At 33.0% G+C, this 22,238-nt stretch overlaps 1 protein-coding gene across 7 annotated transcripts in view; it reads right to left on the bottom strand.

Moving 5' to 3' along the window:
* Positions 1-6,312: 6,312 nt before the first annotated feature.
* Shal (Shaker cognate l) overlaps positions 6,313-22,238 on the bottom strand; it is a 66,151-nt gene continuing 50,225 nt past the window's right edge. Inside the window, exons 2-8 of one of the 7 annotated variants that reach the window (XM_053762719.2) lie at positions 15,961-16,123; positions 14,663-14,851; positions 13,264-13,308; positions 11,817-11,969; positions 11,311-11,373; positions 10,232-10,348; positions 6,313-8,278 (exon numbers count right to left, since the gene is read on the bottom strand). In XM_053762719.2, the coding sequence (XP_053618694.1) occupies positions 8,180-8,278; positions 10,232-10,348; positions 11,311-11,373; positions 11,817-11,969; positions 13,264-13,308; positions 14,663-14,851; positions 15,961-16,123 (829 nt within the window). In that variant the 3' untranslated portion in view covers positions 6,313-8,179. The remainder of the gene's footprint in view (positions 8,279-10,231; positions 10,349-11,310; positions 11,374-11,816; positions 11,970-13,263; positions 13,309-14,662; positions 14,852-15,960; positions 16,124-22,238) is intronic. The other 6 variants (XM_053762724.2, XM_053762721.2, XM_053762720.2 and 3 more) reach the window with 6 other exon arrangements.

The following is a 22,238-nucleotide window of genomic DNA, read 5'->3' as shown; positions in this document are numbered from 1 at the left end:
GGCCCAATAAAATGTATAAGTTGTTAGAATGTGTATTTTTGGTCTGATGCCTTTATGCGTGAACAAAAAAGAAAAGGATAAACATTTGAAACATAACAGAGTTTAGGCCTATTTAGGTAATTATAGTGTAGCAGTTTTAGTTAAAAATCACAAGAAAATTATTTGACTATATGACTTTCATTACCTACATCGTTTCCACAACTTATCTTTTGCCATTTCCATCAGAACTTATGCCGTAGTTAGGTATGTGATAATATTATCAATTAATATTGTTTCTCCTTCTGGGATTCACGGCCTATACAAGGCACCGCGGTCCTTTGAGAGACTTTCGTGGGGATTTATATCCAACTAGCAAAGCTACGATTATTTATATTTGAAATGTATCTACAATACTGTATATCATGTAAATGTGTACAAACCACACGGCACTTCGCATTGGCATTTCTCTAAATTCGCATGTAGTGTGGAAAAGTCAATATCTTTATCAGAATTAGCTTCGGTCAAATAGTTTTCTTGAATTTTGCACATTAACGTAAGATTCAAAGATTGAAAGTGTGTATTTTTTAAAAATAATTTAGCTCTTAATAAGTAATTAATTTTTAAATTACTGCCATTAATATTCCGTTCAATCGACCCCATCACAATATTGTGTTTTTTTTCCATATGACGGCAATAAATTTATGGGAGGAAAGGGAATAATGTGACACATTAATCTCATCTGAAACTAATATATTTTTATAAATACTTGCTATTAATCAATCTCTGAACCTTACACTAGATTAGAATTATTTCAACTATGAAGTTTAAAAATAGTTTTCTTTTGTTATATTGTATAATACCTTACTATTTAGGAATCAATGTATAAAAATTTGTGTGTCCGACCAAATATCTATTCATTTTTAGATATTATATCGGTAATATAGTTTTGGTTTCGGCCGAAAATTCAGCCGAAACTTAAAAAAAAAAAAAATTTTTTTACGTTTATAGATCTTTAGATTGACAAAAAAAATACGTTCTTTTCTTTTCAAAAAATAATGTTATTATTACCATCGGAAAGGTTGAATTTTATAATTCCGGTCGGACATACGAAATAAAAATGTACCTGAAGGAAAATTATTTAAGCGTTATTATTAACTTTCGCGCAGTCATCAGCCGAATTAGATGAAATGTCGAATTGTCGAATTGTCGAATTTTGCGTTGGTGTGCGAAGGTTAAAGTAAACATCAATCAAATCATCGGAAAGAAAATTATTTAAGCGTTATTATTCAACAAAACTGCTACTATTCTATTCTATATAGACCTTTTGAATAACAAATAATAATTTAATAAAATACAACAGCCAAAGATCACAGGGTGAGGACTAATAATAGAATAATACACAAGAACTTACTTTTTTCATATTACATTACATAAAGAAAATTTCAATAACAATGATCTTTCAAAACACAGATGCGCTGTGACAGTTTCTCGATCGGTCGATAAATAATTTGAGATACGAGTACCAGCCTTTACGCGACTTCGTACGCGTGTAAAATTAGTTTTTATTTGTTTCCTGTAAACTTTATTTTATTACTTCCCCACACTACTCAATAAAATTACATAGGTACCTACTAAATATAGTATTCTCTCAGTCGGCAACGTAAGACTAAATAAAAATTGATTATCTAAGTATACTTATATAAATTATATTTATTTTCCATAATATCTACAGTAGTTTTAAAATCTTTGATATGACAGATAATGAGGTAATATTTTTATATTTTTAAATAAATATTGTGTCATATAAATGTCATGTAATATAATGTTTTCACCAGGCTCTAGTATGGTAGAAGGGACTAACCCAAATGCTGGCTTGATATAGGATCGCCGAATAAAATCGTTGGCATCGCTAGTTGTCAAATCATAGACACGCAAATCATCCTTCACTACATAGTATAAAAAACAAAGTCGCTTCCCGCTGTCTGTCCATATGTATGCTTAGATCATTGAAACTACGCAACAGATTTTGATGCGGGTTTTTTTATAGATAGTGTGATTTCTGATGTAGGTTTAGCTAAATCATTTATTATGGTTTTATCCGAGCGAAGCGTGGACGGGCCGATAGTTAAAAATAAAATGATGAGAATAATTTTATCGACCGTTGTTACAACGCATCTGTATTTTATCACTATTTCAAAGGACAAAAACATATTTAAAACGTTAAAACTTTAAAACTTTAATTCGACTCTTATATTAATATTTCGATATAATTACCAAATTTATTGAACATTACATATAGTAGTTATCATTAGTAAAGACTGTGGCAATATTTTGGAAGAGTTTTTCAACATCGAATTCGGTTTAACAGCTACAAAAGTATCCTAATATTACCACCTTTTAAGTTTCACGCATCCGATGCAATAACACATACTAAAGAGGACTTCTTTCAACTCGTGCGGATAAAATTTTGACTTTTTAAATTCAAAAATTCTATATTCTAGGATAATATGACTTATTGTCGTCAAAAAGTATAAGTATGATATAAAATAGGTGTAAACTTATGCTTTTATATTACCAAAGAATATATAGTGACAAAATACGCTATTTTGTCTAAACGTCGATGACGCGAAGGTAAAGGCAACTCACAGAAACCACGTTGGACCAAAAAGATATTTAAACCTCATTTTTTATTCGTAAATGCAAATAATACTTATTAATAAAAATTTATGTGCCCGTAGCTGAAAAGTCCTCTTCTACGCCATCCCTTAATCTATTAATGTAACATACCTAATAATTTTCTAATAATAACCACATAATTTCATCTATCTATAACATTTTCCGAACTATTGCAATCATAAGACGTCCATATCATTAGTATAACTAACATGAGGGGTCTACCGAATAAAAACATACTTAGATGTTACACATTTTCATTGTTTTTTATTCATTGCAAAAACTTTTCTTTTTTTTTTCATAATCCGACGTCAATATAGTTGACCTAACCTAAAAAAAATACGACGCATTCAAACGCGCAACGCGCAAACTTCGAAGAAATGCGAGAGAGAAAAAATCGTCATCTTGACGTTGACACATTAATGTTGGTATGTCAACAATTTGACATCACATGATTTATTTGTTTTTAAACACGAGGAAATTGATTTTTATGAATAAATTCCGAAATATTTTACTAAAACATTATATAATATTTTTTGTAAAACCTTTATTTGGACTTAACCTAAAAATTCGTATATTTTTACACAGTCCGCTAGATTCACTCAAATAAATATGTGTACTCATATTATTAATTATAAATCTTAGTAGTACATAACTTACAAAATAATCTAAGTAAGAAATCAAAAATATACATCAATTAAAAAATAAAATTCATCAGAACGCGATAGGATCATTCAAAAATTCATTTCGATATTTACATACAATTCTTTTTTATGTCCTAAATTGACGACGGTTAATGAAAAAGCTATGCACTTAGTTTTTATTTCCTTGTCAATTTTAACCGGAGATTTCTAGTTCTAACATCCAAAGTGAGCGACCAAAATCCTTCATATTCTTCACCAAATAGACCTCTAGTCTATTCTCACTAACATGGAGCGATATTTTAAATGATTATTCACTTGAAAACTACTTCGAAGGCACTAGAGTCCTAGTGATTTAAATAAACCAAATTAACTTTGGAACATTAAGAATTCACAAAATTTCAATAATTTTTTGGACCTAAAATAAAATAAAAAATTTAATCAACTACATTTTCTTTGGCATTGCAACACCATTAATTTAAGTCAAGATTGGTTGATAGACACCCAGCGTTGCCGGCCAACGGCCGGAGGCAGCGCTCTCATTTATCATCTATACTTTCTTCACAGACTGCATTAAAATTGAAATTTATTAACCATATTTACGGGCATAAATCATGATAATCATACAAAAACTTTTTAATGAAGAGCAGTTTAAACTAATTTAAAATATCCATATGCTCATTTTCCATCGCGTCCACAATAAACTCTTTTAAATTGTCAATAGGAACAAGTTTTCTAAACCATCATGAAGAATTAGAAAGGTCTGTATTATATATATATACGGTACTGTATGAATCGACCGTAAAATTCTGCTACGGTGTGGAGTCACATTTTCTCCACACCGTAGCAGAATTTTACGGTCGATAATTTTACGGTGTGGAGAAAAAGTGACATAAAACATTTTTTCGATGACTCTTATTATCGAAAAAGATGTCAGACGTGAGTTTTTCCGCATGAAGGCAGCATTATTTATACGTAGTTAAAATTTAATGTAATGGCAATATTTACGACTGCCTAATATTTTAAAACCTTATAATGTTTACATTTCAGCCCTAACTAAGGAAAGAAATTAGGTACCCAATATGTTAAAACTAATAACATCTGCCTACTATTGATATGATTCGTACAACTATTGCCTATTAAGTGAAACTGTCAACGTCTTTTCTAAAAAGCCTTTCGAACCGGCATCACAAAGGTACAAACTAGACATTTGCTCACTTATATTACCGTCTCTTTCCGCATAACCATTTTCACGTATTGCAGGAAAGGGAGGAAACATTTTAATTATCAACGAGTGTTCTAAATTGCGACACATTAGATGCCAGCAGGAGAAACGTCGTATCAGATCAGTTGTCAAATTCAAATATCAATATTCTATTTGACAGTTGTCACACCCACGTTCCACTAGCGCAATCTGGCGGAGGAAAAATCTAGAAAGTAATATCAATGACATTAGATGCCAGCAGGAGAAACGTCGTATCAGATCAGTTGTCAAATTCAAATATCAATATTCTATTTGACAGTTGTCACACCCACGTTCCACTAGCGCAATCTGGCGGAGGAAAAATCTAGAAAGTAATATCAATGACATTAGATGCCAGCAGGAGAAACGTCGTATCAGATCAGTTGTCAAATTCAAATATCAATATTCTATTTGACAGTTGTCACACCCACGTTCCACTAGCGCAATCTGGCGGAGGAAAAATCTAGAAAGTAATATCAATGACATTAGATGCCAGCAGGAGAAACGTCGTATCAGATCAGTTGTCAAATTCAAATATCAATATTCTATTTGACAGTTGTCACACTCACGTTCCACTAGCGCAATCTGGCGGAGGAAAAATCTAGAAAGTAATATCAATGACATTAGATGCCAGCAGGAGAAACGTCGTATCAGATCAGTTGTCAAATTCAAATATCAATATTCTATTTGACAGTTGTCACACCCACGTTCCACTAGCGCAATCTGGCGGAGGAAAAATCTAGAAAGTAATATCAATGACATTAGATGCCAGCAGGAGAAACGTCGTATCAGATCAGTTGTCAAATTCAAATATCAATATTCTATTTGACAGTTGTCACACTCACGTTCCACTAGCGCAATCTGGCGGAGGAAAAATCTAGAAAGTAATATCAATGACATTAGATGCCAGCAGGAGAAACGTCGTATCAGATCAGTTGTCAAATTCAAATATCAATATTCTATTTGACAGTTGTCACACTCACGTTCCACTAGCGCAATCTGGCGGAGGAAAAATCTAGAAAGTAATATCAATGACATTAGATGCCAGCAGGAGAATCGTCATATCAGATCAGTTGTCAAATTCAAATATCAATATTCTATTTGACAGTTGTCACACTCACGTTCCACTAGCGCAATCTGGCGGAGGAAAAATCTAGAAAGTAATATCAATGACATTAGATGCCAGCAGGAGAAACGTCGTATCAGATCAGTTGTCAAATTCAAATATCAATATTCTATTTGACAGTTGTCACACTCACGTTCCACTAGCGCAATCTGGCGGAGGAAAAATCTAGAAAGTAATATCAATGACATTAGATGCCAGCAGGAGAAACGTCGTATCAGATCAGTTGTCAAATTCAAATATCAATATTCTATTTGACAGTTGTCACACTCACGTTCCACTAGCGCAATCTGGCGGAGGAAAAATCTAGAAAGTAATATCAATGACATTAGATGCCAGCAGGAGAAACGTCGTATCAGATCAGTTGTCAAATTCAAATATCAATATTCTATTTGACAGTTGTCACACTCACGTTCCACTAGCGCAATCTGGCGGAGGAAAAATCTAGAAAGTAATATCAATGACATTAGATGCCAGCAGGAGAATCGTCATATCAGATCAGTTGTCAAATTCAAATATCAATATTCTATTTGACAGTTGTCACACCCACGTTCCACTAGCGCAATCTGGCGGAGGAAAAATCTAGAAAGTAATATCAATGACATTAGATGCCAGCAGGAGAATCGTCGTATCAGGTCAGTTGTCAAATTCAAATATCAATATTCTATTTGACAGTTGTCACACCCACGTTCCACTAGCGCAATCTGGCGGAGGAAAAATCTAGAAAGTAATATCAATGACATTAGATGCCAGCAGGAGAAACGTCGTATCAGATCAGTTGTCAAATTCAAATATCAATATTCTATTTGACAGTTGTCACACCCACGTTCCACTAGCGCAATCTGGCGGAGGAAAAATCTAGAAAGTAATATCAATGACATTAGATGCCAGCAGGAGAATCGTCATATCAGATCAGTTGTCAAATTCAAATATCAATATTCTATTTGACAGTTGTCACACTCACGTTCCACTAGCGCAATCTGGCGGAGGAAAAATCTAGAAAGTAATATCAATGACATTAGATGCCAGCAGGAGAATCGTCATATCAGATCAGTTGTCAAATTCAAATATCAATATTCTATTTGACAGTTGTCACACCCACGTTCCACTAGCGCAATCTGGCGGAGGAAAAATCTAGAAAGTAATATCAATGACATTAGATGCCAGCAGGAGAATCGTCATATCAGGTCAGTTGTCAAATTCAAATATCAATATTCTATTTGACAGTTGTCACACTCACGTTCCACTAGCGCAATCTGGCGAAGGAAAAATCTAGAAAGTAATATCAATGACATTAGATGCCAGCAGGAGAATCGTCATATCAGATCAGTTGTCAAATTCAAATATCAATATTCTATTTGACAGTTGTCACACTCACGTTCCACGAGCGCAATCTGGCGGAGGAAAAATCTAGAAAGTAATATCATTGATAATATTCAATCAATTATATTCTGTTTTCCAGCAAATGTTAAGTCTGTAAACTCATACGGTTTAAGATACAATTTGATTGTCATTTATTATTTTGACACTTATATCCTTGTAATAATATATTTTCAGTATTTTTCATTACTTTACTATTGATGTAAAAGTTGTATAGAAACGAGATATCAGGAAAATGAGAACACTATATATATTTTTATCCAATCACTGATGACAGACTAAACGACAATCTAATTGTGCCAAGCAATCCCCTGCCAACCTAACTCTGTTCTGATGCTACTGCTCCTCTTGTTTACGTTACTATAAACGCAATCTACTGAACTTGTCCTAACACCATCTTAAATTTACCAAAATTCATAGACAAGTAGCATTCGTTTTTTTATTTATTAAAAACGGCTTCTCTAAAATTTCAGACAATTTCAACCCATGATCATTTATATTAATTTTGTTTTTTATCTCTTGCTATGGCATTAGTTGTAATTTAATTACGTGCCGAATACAGTGTCACGTCGTTATCTTTTACGGGACAGACACAGCTAAGAGAGACAACGGATGAGACAATAGGGCAGCCAATTGAAGACTGGTATATCTTGATAATGCGCCCAATGTAAGTAATTCTATTTTTTAAATCATAGAATTGATTAAGTTTGAACTACTACTTGTCTAGTTCCAAAAAAAAAGTCTAAAATCTGAATCCATGGAACATTCATGGCTCCCACGAGGCTCCAAATAATATTCAAAACGAAACAAGTAGGTACCGAAAAATCTCTTTTCAGAAATAGCCAGAATTAATTTACAATTTCGACTTGTCATTGTAATCATTCAAATATACAGACAATATAGGTACCATTTTGTTTAAAACTCATTTCAAATTGGATAGTATAATTTATATTTCTGCCATTTCTCAAAATAGAGTTTATACATGACCGATCTCAGAGCCTGTCTATCCGAATACAAATCTGATATATTTAGGCAGTATCATGTTAGACTTATAAGACAAATTACACAAATATCCTAATAATTGTTGTTCTGTCACTGTGTCCGTTGTCACTAGACGTAGCTTTCTGAAGTGGATGGACCCTAGAAGGATGCTTCCACTAAGTATGTACCGTCCATTGCGACGCCAGTCTGGTTTCCCTGGACTGTGCTCCCAGCAGGAATGTATTTGCCGCATGCTTGCTGTAATAAAAAGACAGAATGTATAATTTGTATTTGTTTGTATAATTTCTATTTTCTTTCGATTTTCGTTTTTATTTAATGTTTCTTCCAATTTATATTTTATTATTTTGTTATTAAACATTTGTTGTGAACACATCTACGTTTTCAGCAGTTCATATTTAAATAGTAACCTCCAAACATTGATTTGTTTATATAAAGCTGCCTGTTAACATCTAACATCAATTACTTTATGTTATGAAATGCAAAGGTTTAATATATTTGTTACATCACTCAAATCTTTTTTGTTGTTTATAGTTTTAATTAAATGTATAAATAAAGAATAAGAAAATAAAATTATTTATTATAATTATTTATGTAATTTTGATTTCTTCTTTTTAGAAAAAAGATATACGCCAAATTTAATTGAAATTAATTATTTATCCCGCATTAAATTGTTTTAAAAATATTTTAATTATTTTTAAAACAAATAAATGTGCGGAAGATGTGTGTACGTGTATGTTTTAGTTTAAAATTTGAACGCCACATAAATTATACTTTTATAAAATGATTTCGTTTCGAAACCTATTTATTTATGTCTGTAATTATTTCTTTTCTTTATAATCTAACTAACTACACCACATCAGTTTCAAGCTTTACACCAAGAAGCAAAGTATCCTAGCCGATTTCGGAATAAGGTTTACGATGCAATTTCCATAAAATATAAATTCTGTTTTCACTTACCCATAATTTAAGGTACATTCTTGAGTGATAAGTGCATCTGAATAATTACTAATTACAATATATTATTATGATTTTTTTTTATTTTTTCGGAGAGAAAAAGAAAGTCATTTTTACTTTTAAAAATATGAATTTGTATTGTAACTTAAGAAGCAAGTGAAAACACCATTTAAACTCGTGAAACTTGCAATGATATTTCAGGACACATAGACAATAGACACGAAGACATGAAAGGAGAGTCAAGTTTACATAATAGTGTATCAAAATGTGATAGTAGCGGGCAGCAGTGTTGTGTAGTGAATATGTGTACATGCCAATTCATATAAAAAATGTAGACCCATAAGTGTGTCATGTTAGTGTCAAAACAAAAAAAAAATGTGAAGCGTAAATTTAAATTTCATTTTGGATGTCGATTAATTTTGTTTAACTTGTTTAAAACTTGTTTTTCCAACACGTGTCTCGCCAACTTTACCTAAACGAATTATACAAGTTTTAAATTGTATAAAATTCGAGCTTTTTAAATAAAATGTGTGCAGTGTGTTGGCAATACGTTGAAACAGTTGTCGTGTGTATGTTTCAACAACATATACTAACGAACATCCTTGAACACAAAACAACACTCCTGGATCTACTGCTTAAACTTCTTATACTCAGAAAATAAAGCAATAGGAAATACTCAAAATAAAAATGGCAGTTCACCTTACGATAAATAAATGCTTTAATTATTTATAATATAGCGACAGCGCAAGCTTACAAAATACATTTATACGACATTTATTTATACGGATACAGATGACAGAAAACTTCAAGCAGTACCGGTACAATATGCAGCCAACACCCTGCAGACATTTAAAGCTTTGTTTTTACCACACACGTGTTTTACCACGCAGCCAATGCTTCACCTATACTTTTCCCATATATTTTACATATACTCAAATAACTTTTAAACATAATTTAAATAATGCGCAATGTTTAAATTATAGTATACGGAGTTAATGAATATATATTATAAATAACATTTTAATTCGGTTTAAATTAGGTAATAAATATTTCCTTACCTTTTATATTACTTAAAGTACATAAAAAATATACTAACAATATAATTGTAGCAAAATTGAATAGTATAAAAATAAAAAATCATATATAATTTAAAAATACAGTCCCCTAATCGTCGAAGGATATAAAGCGGCCCACAGACGTTCAGACATCGCTGCGTGGTAATACGTGTTCACATACGGGCAACGGGTCCTCGCTCGCGGCGGCGGACACTGATGTGTCAGACGGTCGAGATGTCGCTGTGTACCGGCGGGCACCCTTCATCCGTCCCTTTCTACTCGAATCTAAAATCAGGACCTGTCAGCCAATTGAAGACTCAGCGTGTGTCTCATAAAACTTTTTTTTTTTTACAAAAATTCTGTAGCATTTTATGATTTTTAAATAGCTTTGTACGGTCTGTGCATTCGCTTGGTTTGAGATAAGTAGTATTTATTGTGTGTATTGTGCAAGCATTTGTTTTTACTTGTCTGTGTTGTGTGATAATTTGTAAATACAAGAAATAAAAGCATCAATAACAAGCTATCGTATAATTTGGTGTCCAAATTAATGAATCTATTTAAAAAAAGAAAACATTTTATTGAGATAATAAATATATAATAATTATGTTATTAGTATTTCGTTTTGATATATACCATACTTACCTGTACCTTTATAAAAAAGACATATTGTATATATACATATAATAAATATTTCTTCCCTTTATATCTCTATGCTATATGAGAATGAATTTGTATGAAAAAGGTATTGGCAGCTTTTTAAGAAAGGTATACGTATTTACAATACATTTAAACCAGGACTATATAGGATGGGTTTAAAAATTTTGCATGGTATACAAGCAACAACTTTTTGTATAAGTATTGGTTTAGCTTACACAGTAGCTCAACAATTTACAGTCAAGCAACAATTTGACTCTTAATTTCCATGGCCTATAGAAATAATAAAATTAATTGGTCGATTGAGTAAAATGTATTACTAAAAATGCTAACAAACATAGATTTTTTCTTTTATCAGAATCTGTAATTTGCAACATTTTTTTAGAGTGTGCTCACTGCTGAGTGATTTAAAAAAAACTATGCTATAGGTACATTAATCTATATTTAGAGGTAAATTCATTATACCGGTGGAAAATATGATAAAATTAATGAAAGAGACAAAAAATATTAGTAGTATTTATTTTAGAACCATAAAAATATGTACAATGCTGAGTTCGGCCATGGAAATAAGTGTCGGGGCAATAAGTGGTTGGTGTCAGAGAGTACCTCGCGTCTCGGATACCCAGTAAGCACCAGGGGACTGACACAGCGGACTGACCGCCGACGCTTCTGTCCCCAAAATGTCATTTGTGTTGTTGTTAAATTATAAAATACGACACTATAAGTAGAGTATTTACAAATGACATTCCACGTTTTATATTCAATGTTTGATTAATTATATTATAAAATTTGTAAACTACTAAACAAATAATAATTATAATAAATTATAAAGTAACAAAAATATATATCAACGTAGATAAGTTGATATATGGATTTAATAATTTGACATAAATAAATAAATAGTAAAGTTGGACAAATATATTATGTATAAAAAATAAATATGTTTCAATATTTAACAAAAATCACATTTTAATGATAATTCTAAAAATCTAATAACATTATATATTTTTATATATAAAAAAATACCTAAACTAAAGCGTAAATATATAATATTTATTAAGACAATTCTCATATAATCGGCTAATTTATTAAAATTTTAAATTTAATCTCACCTGATATTTTTGCGGACAACAGCCGCAACGTGCGCAGCAGGCGAGCAGCGCAGGCGCACGCCCCGAGTGCGCGGGCGACGCGAGCGGGGAGGGGGAGCCCGGCCGCTTGGCTGCCCCATTGTACGGGTTCTCCATTTCTACGAACTCGCGGTCCTGAAAGGATATATCTAGATGTTATAGGACTATAGTTAGATGCTTAATGTCCACCGATGCTGTGCTGTGTTTTAACGTACTTCTATTGCTTCAGTTAGTTAGTTAGTTAGCAGATCACAGCACAACACAGCTTCTGTCGAGTCCAACTTTAAGAGTTATAAACATTTTAATTTTCTTAAATGACTCTTAAATTTCTTCTGTATTTGGTTATTTAAAAAAAACTTTTTCCAACCTACAATGTTAGGAATCAACTTGACATCACAATCTAGGCATTAATTTATTTTTCGGTCTGTATTTGTAAGTATTAGAAGCTGCTAAAATCAAATCGGAACTAATTGATTTTAATTATATTTTTTTAAATAAGAATGTCATGATTTTTATAATAGATATATACGAGTACAAATAAATCTTCATTGACAATAAGTGTAGTCAACTGGTTTTTCTACTTCTATCACTACTTGGATACACATTATATGATAAATTTTAAAAAATGTCGTTAGGTAATTGTAATTTTTTTTAGTAAAAAAATTTTTTTAGTAAAAAAATTTAATGAAAAAATAATTTAATCAAATAATTGTCATAACATTCTTACTTTTAATTGTGGATTTTAATTTGAGGTTTAATTCCCCAGTTCTGGGTTATTCTACTACAATAGTACAAAATCTAAGCGGTTGCTTAATGGGTTATAAACAAAGTACAATATGCGCCACTAACGATGTAAGTTCTGACGTATCTGGATGAATACATTTTTAAAGTATTTAAATACTTTAAATTTATTTATATGCTTTAAAATGTTATTTTTCATTTGTAATATCGTAATAACATTTTAATGGATATATTTTTAATCTCGTAAATATATTACCACGTATAAGACCCTTAGGCGTACATTATCAAATTTAAAATTATTTCTTAATTAACTTTTTGTAATAACGCAGGGGGAAATTTAGATATATTCGAAATATATATCATGTCCTCAAATTCATGTATATTAACAGACACTCGATCATTGTGTCAAATTCGTAAAGATTTCAAATATAAATATTTGTAGTAAAAAAATTTTAAGGTAAAACGGTGAAAATTTTTAATTAACGCAGTGGAAAATTAAATGCAACGCAATGGAAAAAGAATACCTTGATAGTTGATTGTCCCATCTAAGATATTCCTGCGCCCTGCGCAGTGACAAAATGGCTTTTAAATTGTCTACTGCGCAGGCTAACCAGAAACGTCAGTTCTTACATTTTGTGCGCATCGTGCAGCAATTCGCCAATAAAACATTCAGAACAAGGCCACTTACTATAATAGGTATATCTACTACAGCCTCGGGTAGTGACATCGGAAACTAGAAAAATACTTTAGTTTCGTACTAAGAAATTTTCAATCACAGATACATCAGCTAATTTGAGTAATAAGGCCATCTTGGGTGAATCTTTTTCGAGCGTTGTGAACCCTTCTAAAATCTTAAAAATCAAATGGTATTTAAATTGTACACTACCCCCAACACAGATTATAATTTATAAATTGGGGTAGTAAAAAGTTTCTTGTATCTGTTGAAATTTGAAAAATAATTTTGGCGGTCAAAACGCTCGAAAGTTCACGCTCTTACACTTTAACCAAGTTAAATCATATAATTGTAAATGACAAAATTAATATTGAGAATTTGGAGATTATTCTCCAAATTCTCAATAACGTTGGAGAATTATCTCCAAATCACTTAAATCGAAGAACATTAATAAAATGTAATGGTAAAAATTACTGAGATTTTGCCATGAAAATAACGCGGGCGAAGCCGCGTGCAAAAGCTAGTGGTAAATAAAGTACAAAATTTATTAATGAAAGTGACGTAAAAATATCGCGTTGCTTAAAAATCTTTCAAATTTATGAAAACGTAACTGTTTTCATAAAGTTAAGGGTTATATACCATCTTTGAAAAAAATTGATAAAATTTAATTGTAATATCAAGACTGCCAAGAGCATACAAAGAAGGATTACTTTCTCATCTGTGCATTTTTCCGGTTGCTTCCGCCGCCACAGAGCTTCGGAATCCGCGATCGACTTTCCTATTTCATCTAAGCATCCCTAGTTGTCAGACCATTAGCACGCATATCACTCTTGACGACATCAAGCCATCATCTCCATGGGATCATTATTGCCTTCTGCCAGGACTATGCGGGAACCGCATACCCAAACATTTATTCCCTACAGAATTTAAACAAGACGTGGCCGTACCAGCTGTGGCGCCACTTTTATTTGGGACCACTATATACTTTTTTATATACCTATTATATACTATTTTGTCCTATTGTTCTTTGGCACAGCGATTTTGGCATAATAGGTCTAAGGCATTTTTTTTGCATACGGGTAAATGTGGCATAATTAACTTTTAGGTTTGGTTAGGTTAGTTATGGTTCAAATTGTTATGCCATAGTAAAAGTTGGCCATGTTACATTATTATATACTGGCCATGTTACATTATTATATATTTATGCACACAATTTTATGTTGACATAAAATTGTGTGCATAAAAATAGGGAACACTTTCATTTTAATTTTTAAGTTTATCTGTAATATTACAGATATGAAGGCTGCCGTGGTTGCGCCAGTTTTGTGGTCACACGTCGAGCATAGCAGTTTCGTTTGCATAATGCAAATGCACTGTTCTTTGTTGACCCTAAACGAAAAACCTGAACACTCACCGTAGTTCGCTCCAAACACCTCAGGAGATGGTGATGCTGCAACTCGAAAATGTCCTCGTCCCGTCCAGCGTCGTCCAGTTCCACGCCAGACTCCTGCGCAGCCAGTCTCGCTTCGGCCGCCTTCTTCTTGGACACGAAGGCTGCGCCCGAAGACGCTTTGGCGATTCGGATGCGGGCGAGGCGGGCTTTCTGGAAAGTTTTCATTTATCTTTTTAGTTTTTAATAACATTATTAATACAGATATCATTGTCAATATCTGATAATAATAACATACGATTAGATATTTAATTACATTAAATATCGTGAAATTATCTTCTGTTTAAAACTAGTACGATAGTGAATAATGTAAACAGTTAGTTAAATAAATATATTAGAACAAATCACACAGATTGAGTTAGCCCCAAAGTAAGTTCTAGACTTGTGTTATGGGATACTAACTCAACGATACTATATTTTATAACAAATACATATATAGATAAACATCCAGGACCCGGGCCAATCAGAAAAAGATCGTTTTCAATCATGACCCGACCGGGGACGAACCCGGGACCTCTCGATTCAGAGGCAAGCACTTTACCACTGCACCACTGAGGTCGTCAAATCTCCATCAAACTAGCTGATTTATTACTACAGGAGGAGCAGGTTTAGGTGGCCTCGGCTATACCCATGGACATGTACGACAAATAGCGAATACACTAAGCCAAAGATCTAGAAAATTTTCAAGCACACTTATGTATTAATAATTTCAAAAATATGTACGTCTCATTTAGATTCCATATCGATTAATATTTCATATCATTTTGGTTTTGAATGTTTGTGGAATGAAAATATTCTACATGTTTTTGTCATTAGAAGAATTAACTTACCCTGAGCTGCGTATAAAAAATCATAAGAAAAATATGAAACAAAGAAATGGAAGAAAACCATAAAAAAAAATATTGAAAAGTCATATTAAAAAACTTTTGTATTTTAAGCTGAGCTTGGGTTTCGTGGCTTCACAGCTCCGAATGTAACCAGAAACACCGAGGAAGAGAGAACAGATTCATAAAAACTTGCATAGTTTTATGATCATGTTCAGACATGTTTATTAGTGACAAAGCAATCGCTTAATATCTGTGATTACAAGTAGGTACAAAATATTTTGTTCACGCCGGGAATCGAACCCAGGACCACCACACATATACATAACCCAGAACACCCATGGATATGCAAGGTGATTGGGTACTACTGCTTTGTTGTTGATCTGTGTGCACTACGCCTCGTATTCATCAGAGCTACAAACAACTAGCACAACTTACTCTTTGAGCCTTTCGTTTATCAGCCCTCTGGTTCTGATGGTAGATCCTGGAGAAGTTGGATACGATGACCGGCACAGGCAGCGCGATCACCAACACTCCAGAGAGGGAGCACACTCCCCCTACTATCTTCCCAGCGATTGTGCCCGGCACCATGTCACCGTAACTGCGAAAGAAAAAGAAAGAAACGCTTAGTTTTGATATTTTCTATCACATATTTAACACAAGTGTTTAAATTGGCAATATAGAAAACAGATGGGTAGTCAGGTCATATCAGTATCAAATGATCGCAGGTCGTGTCAGATGGCTTTAGGTGGCTTTGATGCACGCAAAATAAGTACAAAAATACAAGTAATCATTATTTTAACTATGTAACTAACTGTAATGTGGAAAATTTACCTTGCAAGTTTTCACTACGAACAGACAACAGATGAAACTAATGCTTGTAAAATAGATATAACTAGTAACTTATTACTATACTAACTGTTAAAACTATGCTTTTGAGACCTATTTTAATTCCATAATTTAAAATTACTTTATTTAGAAAAAAAAAAACCGGGTCGCACTCCGGCAGTGCCGGCAGAAGTAAAAACTTGAATATTAACGTTGTGCATTTTCGACATCTTACGAATTTTCGATCAGGGTCACGTGTCCTGATGCGAGTTTAACGTTTTTTAGCCATAACGAAAAGTGCACAACGCCGCTAAAGAAGTTTTCACTGTAAAAAAAACAATGAGATTTGGAAAACATACCTACATAGATATAGGTCAAATTAAAGTTTTAACGATCAATATTTCGCCTACAAAAGATTGCGTACCTAAAATGTTACGGAACAAGTCGTAATCATAAAATGCCAAGTTTAATAGGTATTAGTTTTAATAACTATTTTACGAGCGATGGAAATGTATGCGACTTAGATATATATCATAGTGACAAAATAATTGTTTGGACAACTAAATCCTCGCAAATTCTTGCTAATACCATTAATGCGAAAGTTTGTGAGGAGATTTTGTTAATCTTTCACGTAATATATACTGGACGGATTGTTATGAAATTTGGTACACGTGTAGAACATAACCTGGAATAGCACATAGGGTACTTTTAACCTGAAATTCCTATGCTAGCGAAGCCCCGGGGCGTAGCTAGTCATTATGTAGATAGGATTTTGGAAATATTGTATATTTATTATGACGACCTCGATGGCGCAGTGGTAAGATTCTTGCCATTGAACCGAGAGGTCCAGGGTTCGATCCCCGGTGTGGTCGCGATGAAAAATGATCTTTTTCTGATTCTGGGTATAGCCGAGGGCATCTAAACCTGCTTATCCTGTAGCAATAAATCAGCTAGTTTGATGGAGATTTGACGACCTCAGTGGTGCAGTGGTAAAGTGCTTGCCTCTGAATCGAGAGGTCCCAGGTTCGATCCCCGGTGTGGTCATGATGGAAAATGATATTTTTCTGATTGGCCCGGGTTTTGGATGTTTATCTATATAAGTATTTATTATAAAATATAGTATCGTTGAGTTACTATCCCATAACACAAGTCTCGAACTTACTTTGGGGCTAGCGTAATCTGTGTGATATATCCTAATATAAAAAAATATTATTTATCATATATTAACATATATTTTATTTGATTGTGAATGACAGCTAATTTTGGATTTTTCGCGCTTTTGTGGTTGCTCCAATACATAAAATAGTACATTGTGAACTGAGGTCATAGAAAATAGAATGCCAATGTTGTAATAATCAACTACCTATATATCCTACTGATATTATAAATCCGAAAGTAAGTTTGTTTATTACCTCTTCACGCAGTATCTACTCAACTAATCTTCTTGAAATTTTGCATACATATTATAGTTTAAACGACATAGCGTACTCTCATATCGAAAAAATAATTATTCCCGTTGGAAAATCACGCGGGCGAAGCCGCGGGCATAAGCTATTTGAATATAAGTATTTGTTACAATTTTGGTTTTCAAACCTGAATTAATTGTACAATATATAATGCTACCTATACACGCAAGGTCAAATAGGTCAAGGCCTGTTAAATTGTAATGCTATTAATTACTTTTCCATGAAATCTATACTAATAAAACAAACAGAGCGAAATATGTGTATTTGTGTGTTTATTTAAATGGTCTAATCTCAGGAACTGCCCACTGCTGGGTGGTTCGCAGAGCGTTTCGACCGCTGCGGCCGCGCGGTCATTACAATCCGTCAATTTTCTTGAGGAAAGAATCATTTCCAAAATCAATCATTCACAAAATTGAGATTACTACAGTACAGAATCAAATAATGTACAGTCATATAGTAAATCACATTCTTGTCTTTGTTAAAATTTGAAAAATTGTAATGACAGCGCGACCGCAGCTCTCGAAATATTTATATGCACAGCCAAAAAACCTATATCTCTACGAGTACAATAGGTTTTTTTCTCACATGTGATTACAATGCGAACATTGTACTACTTACTAATTACCATGTTTTTTTTTTATGATTTTTCATGAATATAAATAAAATATTTTTTAGGAAATTTGCATATTTTTCAACAAAAATTTAGGGCAAAAATATTTTTTGTGTGTACGTTATATGTATGTTTGTATATTATGTAAGTATATAATGTATGAATGTATGTTTGTAACGCGATAACATTCGAAACGTTGGTCTGATTACCATTAAATTTAAATGGTATATACGATCTGTCAATAGAATTTTGAAGTTTGGGACAACAAAATCGGTTAAGTCGTTTTTGAAATATTCACAATTTTGTTAAAAAAATATATTGTGTTCACGAGGTCCAAGTTCGCGGCGAACAACTAGTAAAATACATTGCAACTATAAATGGCAAACTCGACTAAGAAGTATACGACAAAAAAAAAACATTATTTTGTAAGGGTTTTCTAACAATTAAAATTATCTTTTGATAAGTTCATGACATCTTTCGCAAGCTCTAATCTAATCATATGACAAGTTCACGATTTCACTGAAGCGCAAGACACTGTTAAGTCCAAAGTAAAATTGTTCCCAAAGAAAAATTAACCATTTTCTGGTTCATGTGTAAAGTAATTAAAATTCTTCCACGAAAAATAGGAAGTGGCCTTCACAAACAGTTTTTAAGGTGCACGTCCATTGCCTTGTGAGTTTTAAACAAACACTTCTTCAAATCAAATCAAATCAAATCATTTTATTTGCTTAAATAGGGTAGATAATACAATATTCACATAATGGTTTAGAACAAGCCTATTTAGCCGTTGTCAACAGTAGGCAAATGTTAATAATAGCATATTTACAAAACTATAAAATGACATCAGATTGTATTAAGATAAATATCACTCACAATCTACATGTATGTTAATTAATATCATTGCATTCCAAAAAAACTTTGATTGTGTAACTTCTTCGTATAGTCGTATTCCTCATGATTGAGGGTCGTGGTCATTACGTGGAATGAAACACACAACGACTTTCTTGGCACTATTAATGAAGTGGTCTGCCATTGTCTTCTCCATTTCACACACAAATTGATAATCAACTAGAGCGCAGGTTTCCTCACGATGTTTCCCTTCACCGGAAGCAAGTGGTCGATGAAAAGTACTATACGTGGATCAGATTGGTATACAACTCATGTGGCACGAGTAGGATTCGAACCTGGGACCTTTTGGTCCACAGGCAGGGATCATTACACCACCACCATTTCTTAAAACACTTAAAACTTTTCCCTGTAGCGATCATATTATCACATAAGGGCCCGGCCTAATTATTCCGCCGTTTTCTGTTGCGTTGACGCAACGCGTTGCATCTCCGTTGTTTTTCGTAACTGTTCACATTGATGTGCGTACAATTTCTGCGTTGATTCGTCGTGGGACGTCAAAACAACGGAGGACGACGGATCATTGAGACCACGCCCTAAAATGTATACTTAATGAGTTTGATAATGATTTGGTACGTACAACATTATTTGAAAAGTACAACAAAATATAAAAAACTAAAACTTCTACTCTTAAAAACCTTATACCAAAAAATATTTTTAAGAATCTTTGAAATGTTGGGAATAATGAGTTGAGAATAATTAACAATATTTCTTTTTTAATTCAAATCAGCCAAAATTAATATATAGATAAACATCCAAGACCCAGATTATTCTAAAAATATCATTTTCCATCTTGTCCTGAGCGGGGATGGAACCCGGGACCTCCAGCAGTCCGGCATGATGACCATCAGGCCGCGGAGGTCATCTAAATGCCGAAAACGTGGAACAGAATTGCGGTCTAATATTTGACGAGATCTAACAAGATGGTTGTTATAAAATTTAAGATTTTCAACTCAAACACCACAAGTTTAAGTAGACTTTTGACTGGCGCAACCGAGGGCTGACCTTTACGTTCAAATCTGGTGCTGAAAACATACTCTTTGTTATTGCAATATAAAACTTCGCGTTTATTGGGACATTTAAAATAGGATTAGAATAGGAATTAATCTTGTATTATTTAAAACTCTTTAGAAATAAACAAAATACGTCACTACTTTCTGCCATGTGGATACGACTATAATTATTAAATAGTTTATTTATGTTATTAGATTAAAACATTAGATAAATAAATACACAAATATAATATTATAATTATGACATAAAATATGCTCTCAGGACAAATGTTATTGGGTGCATACGATTTGTAACTACTTTTACAAGTAAATATAAATATATATTTTTTATTTATTTTTCTATTGTCGACATGTGGCATTAGTATATATAATTTATATTAATAAAGTTAATATTAAAACTAAAATATAAATTGTAAATATTTACTTAAGACAGCATTTTAGCAGCATTTCCACGCTAAAAAACGTGAAATAAAACTCTGTCAGTTTACAACGCAATATAATCCCGTACGATTACAGATTCACAGCAACGTATACTCTGTTGAATGAAGCTGTTGATTATTTGATGCAGGATCGTTCATTCAGGGTTAAGGTGCTCACAACACTACCATAATAATATGACTATTTCAAGGAAAGCCGAGAATGCACACTAATTTTATACTTAAACGCGAAAGTCTGTTACGCTGTCGATACTAAACCGCTAGGCCGATTTTGATTGGTATAGACGGTCAAATATATGCCAGCGCGGGCGTAGCTGCAGGCAACAGCTTGTTTTGTATGCTTTTTCTTCTTTTTAATCTCTCTCTCAACTCCGCATGTAAATAATTGCGAATTAAAAAAGTTAACTTTCGTTTTTACAACCGGTCGCCTTACGACAACCCTCTCTGGGAATGCCTTTATTCCTATCAGCCGCTTAAGCTATTTGTCCCTAAGTCGCCTCCTACTAATACTTTAATGCCAGTGTACGTTCAAACTTATACATAAGGTTTTTGTCAGATAAATTTATGTTATGTAAAATGTTTAAATTAAATAAATAAATAAATAAAATTAATTTGACATCCACGGGAGGATATGGAGTAGTTCTATTCTAGGGCAGTGACAAAATCAACACGCGGTCGTATGAGGTGATTATGGGATATTAAACCTTGACAAATAAGGGCATTTCCATACAGGGTTTACGTCAGATTAAACACTAAAACTACAGCCGAATCTTAAAAATTTTGAGATATTTTTATTTTTTATTTTTATTTTATTTATTAAAACTTTATAACATCATAACAGTGATGACACTAAAGAAATACGAGTATGTACATGAATATATATAATTGGTTTTACATAAAATATATATACAAACAAGATACATTTAATGTGATTCCACATATTTCCGTACGACAACCATGATATATTCTTTTATCAATCAGGGTCCATAATTATTTCCGTTTACCTTGAATTGAATTAAATAAACGAATTTCTGGCTTCAAGACGCCACAACCGATGACACGGAAATGGACACGCGCTCAAGTACTTCCAGTTATAACGGAAAATTCCCGCCAATTTAGTCTTAACAATACAGGCACGCCCTGAAGCTAAACTAGTGATGCACATCTATACATTGCGGCTTACCATCGATATGACAATGACGTTAGTGTTCAACACTATCTATTGTATAAAATGCAGCTGAGGGAAAAACTAGGATAATATTTAGAAAAAAGAATGGTAACGCACTGGCGTTTTCCTTCACCGGTGGTCTATGAAATCTACTATGCATGAGTCAAATTAGTATAAACTCGCGTGGCACGAGTAGGATTCGAACCTGGAACTTTTCGATCCACAAGCGGGTGTCTTTTAACTATTACTACAAGCGCTTCTTCGCAAATCTTCATCGGCTATTAAAGC

Source organism: Plodia interpunctella, chromosome 23 (genome assembly GCF_027563975.2).
Source record: "Plodia interpunctella isolate USDA-ARS_2022_Savannah chromosome 23, ilPloInte3.2, whole genome shotgun sequence".
Taxonomy (NCBI): Eukaryota; Metazoa; Arthropoda; class Insecta; order Lepidoptera; family Pyralidae; genus Plodia; species Plodia interpunctella.
The sequence above is the reverse complement of the archived record's forward strand: the minus strand, read 5'-3'. Positions and strand labels throughout refer to the sequence as shown.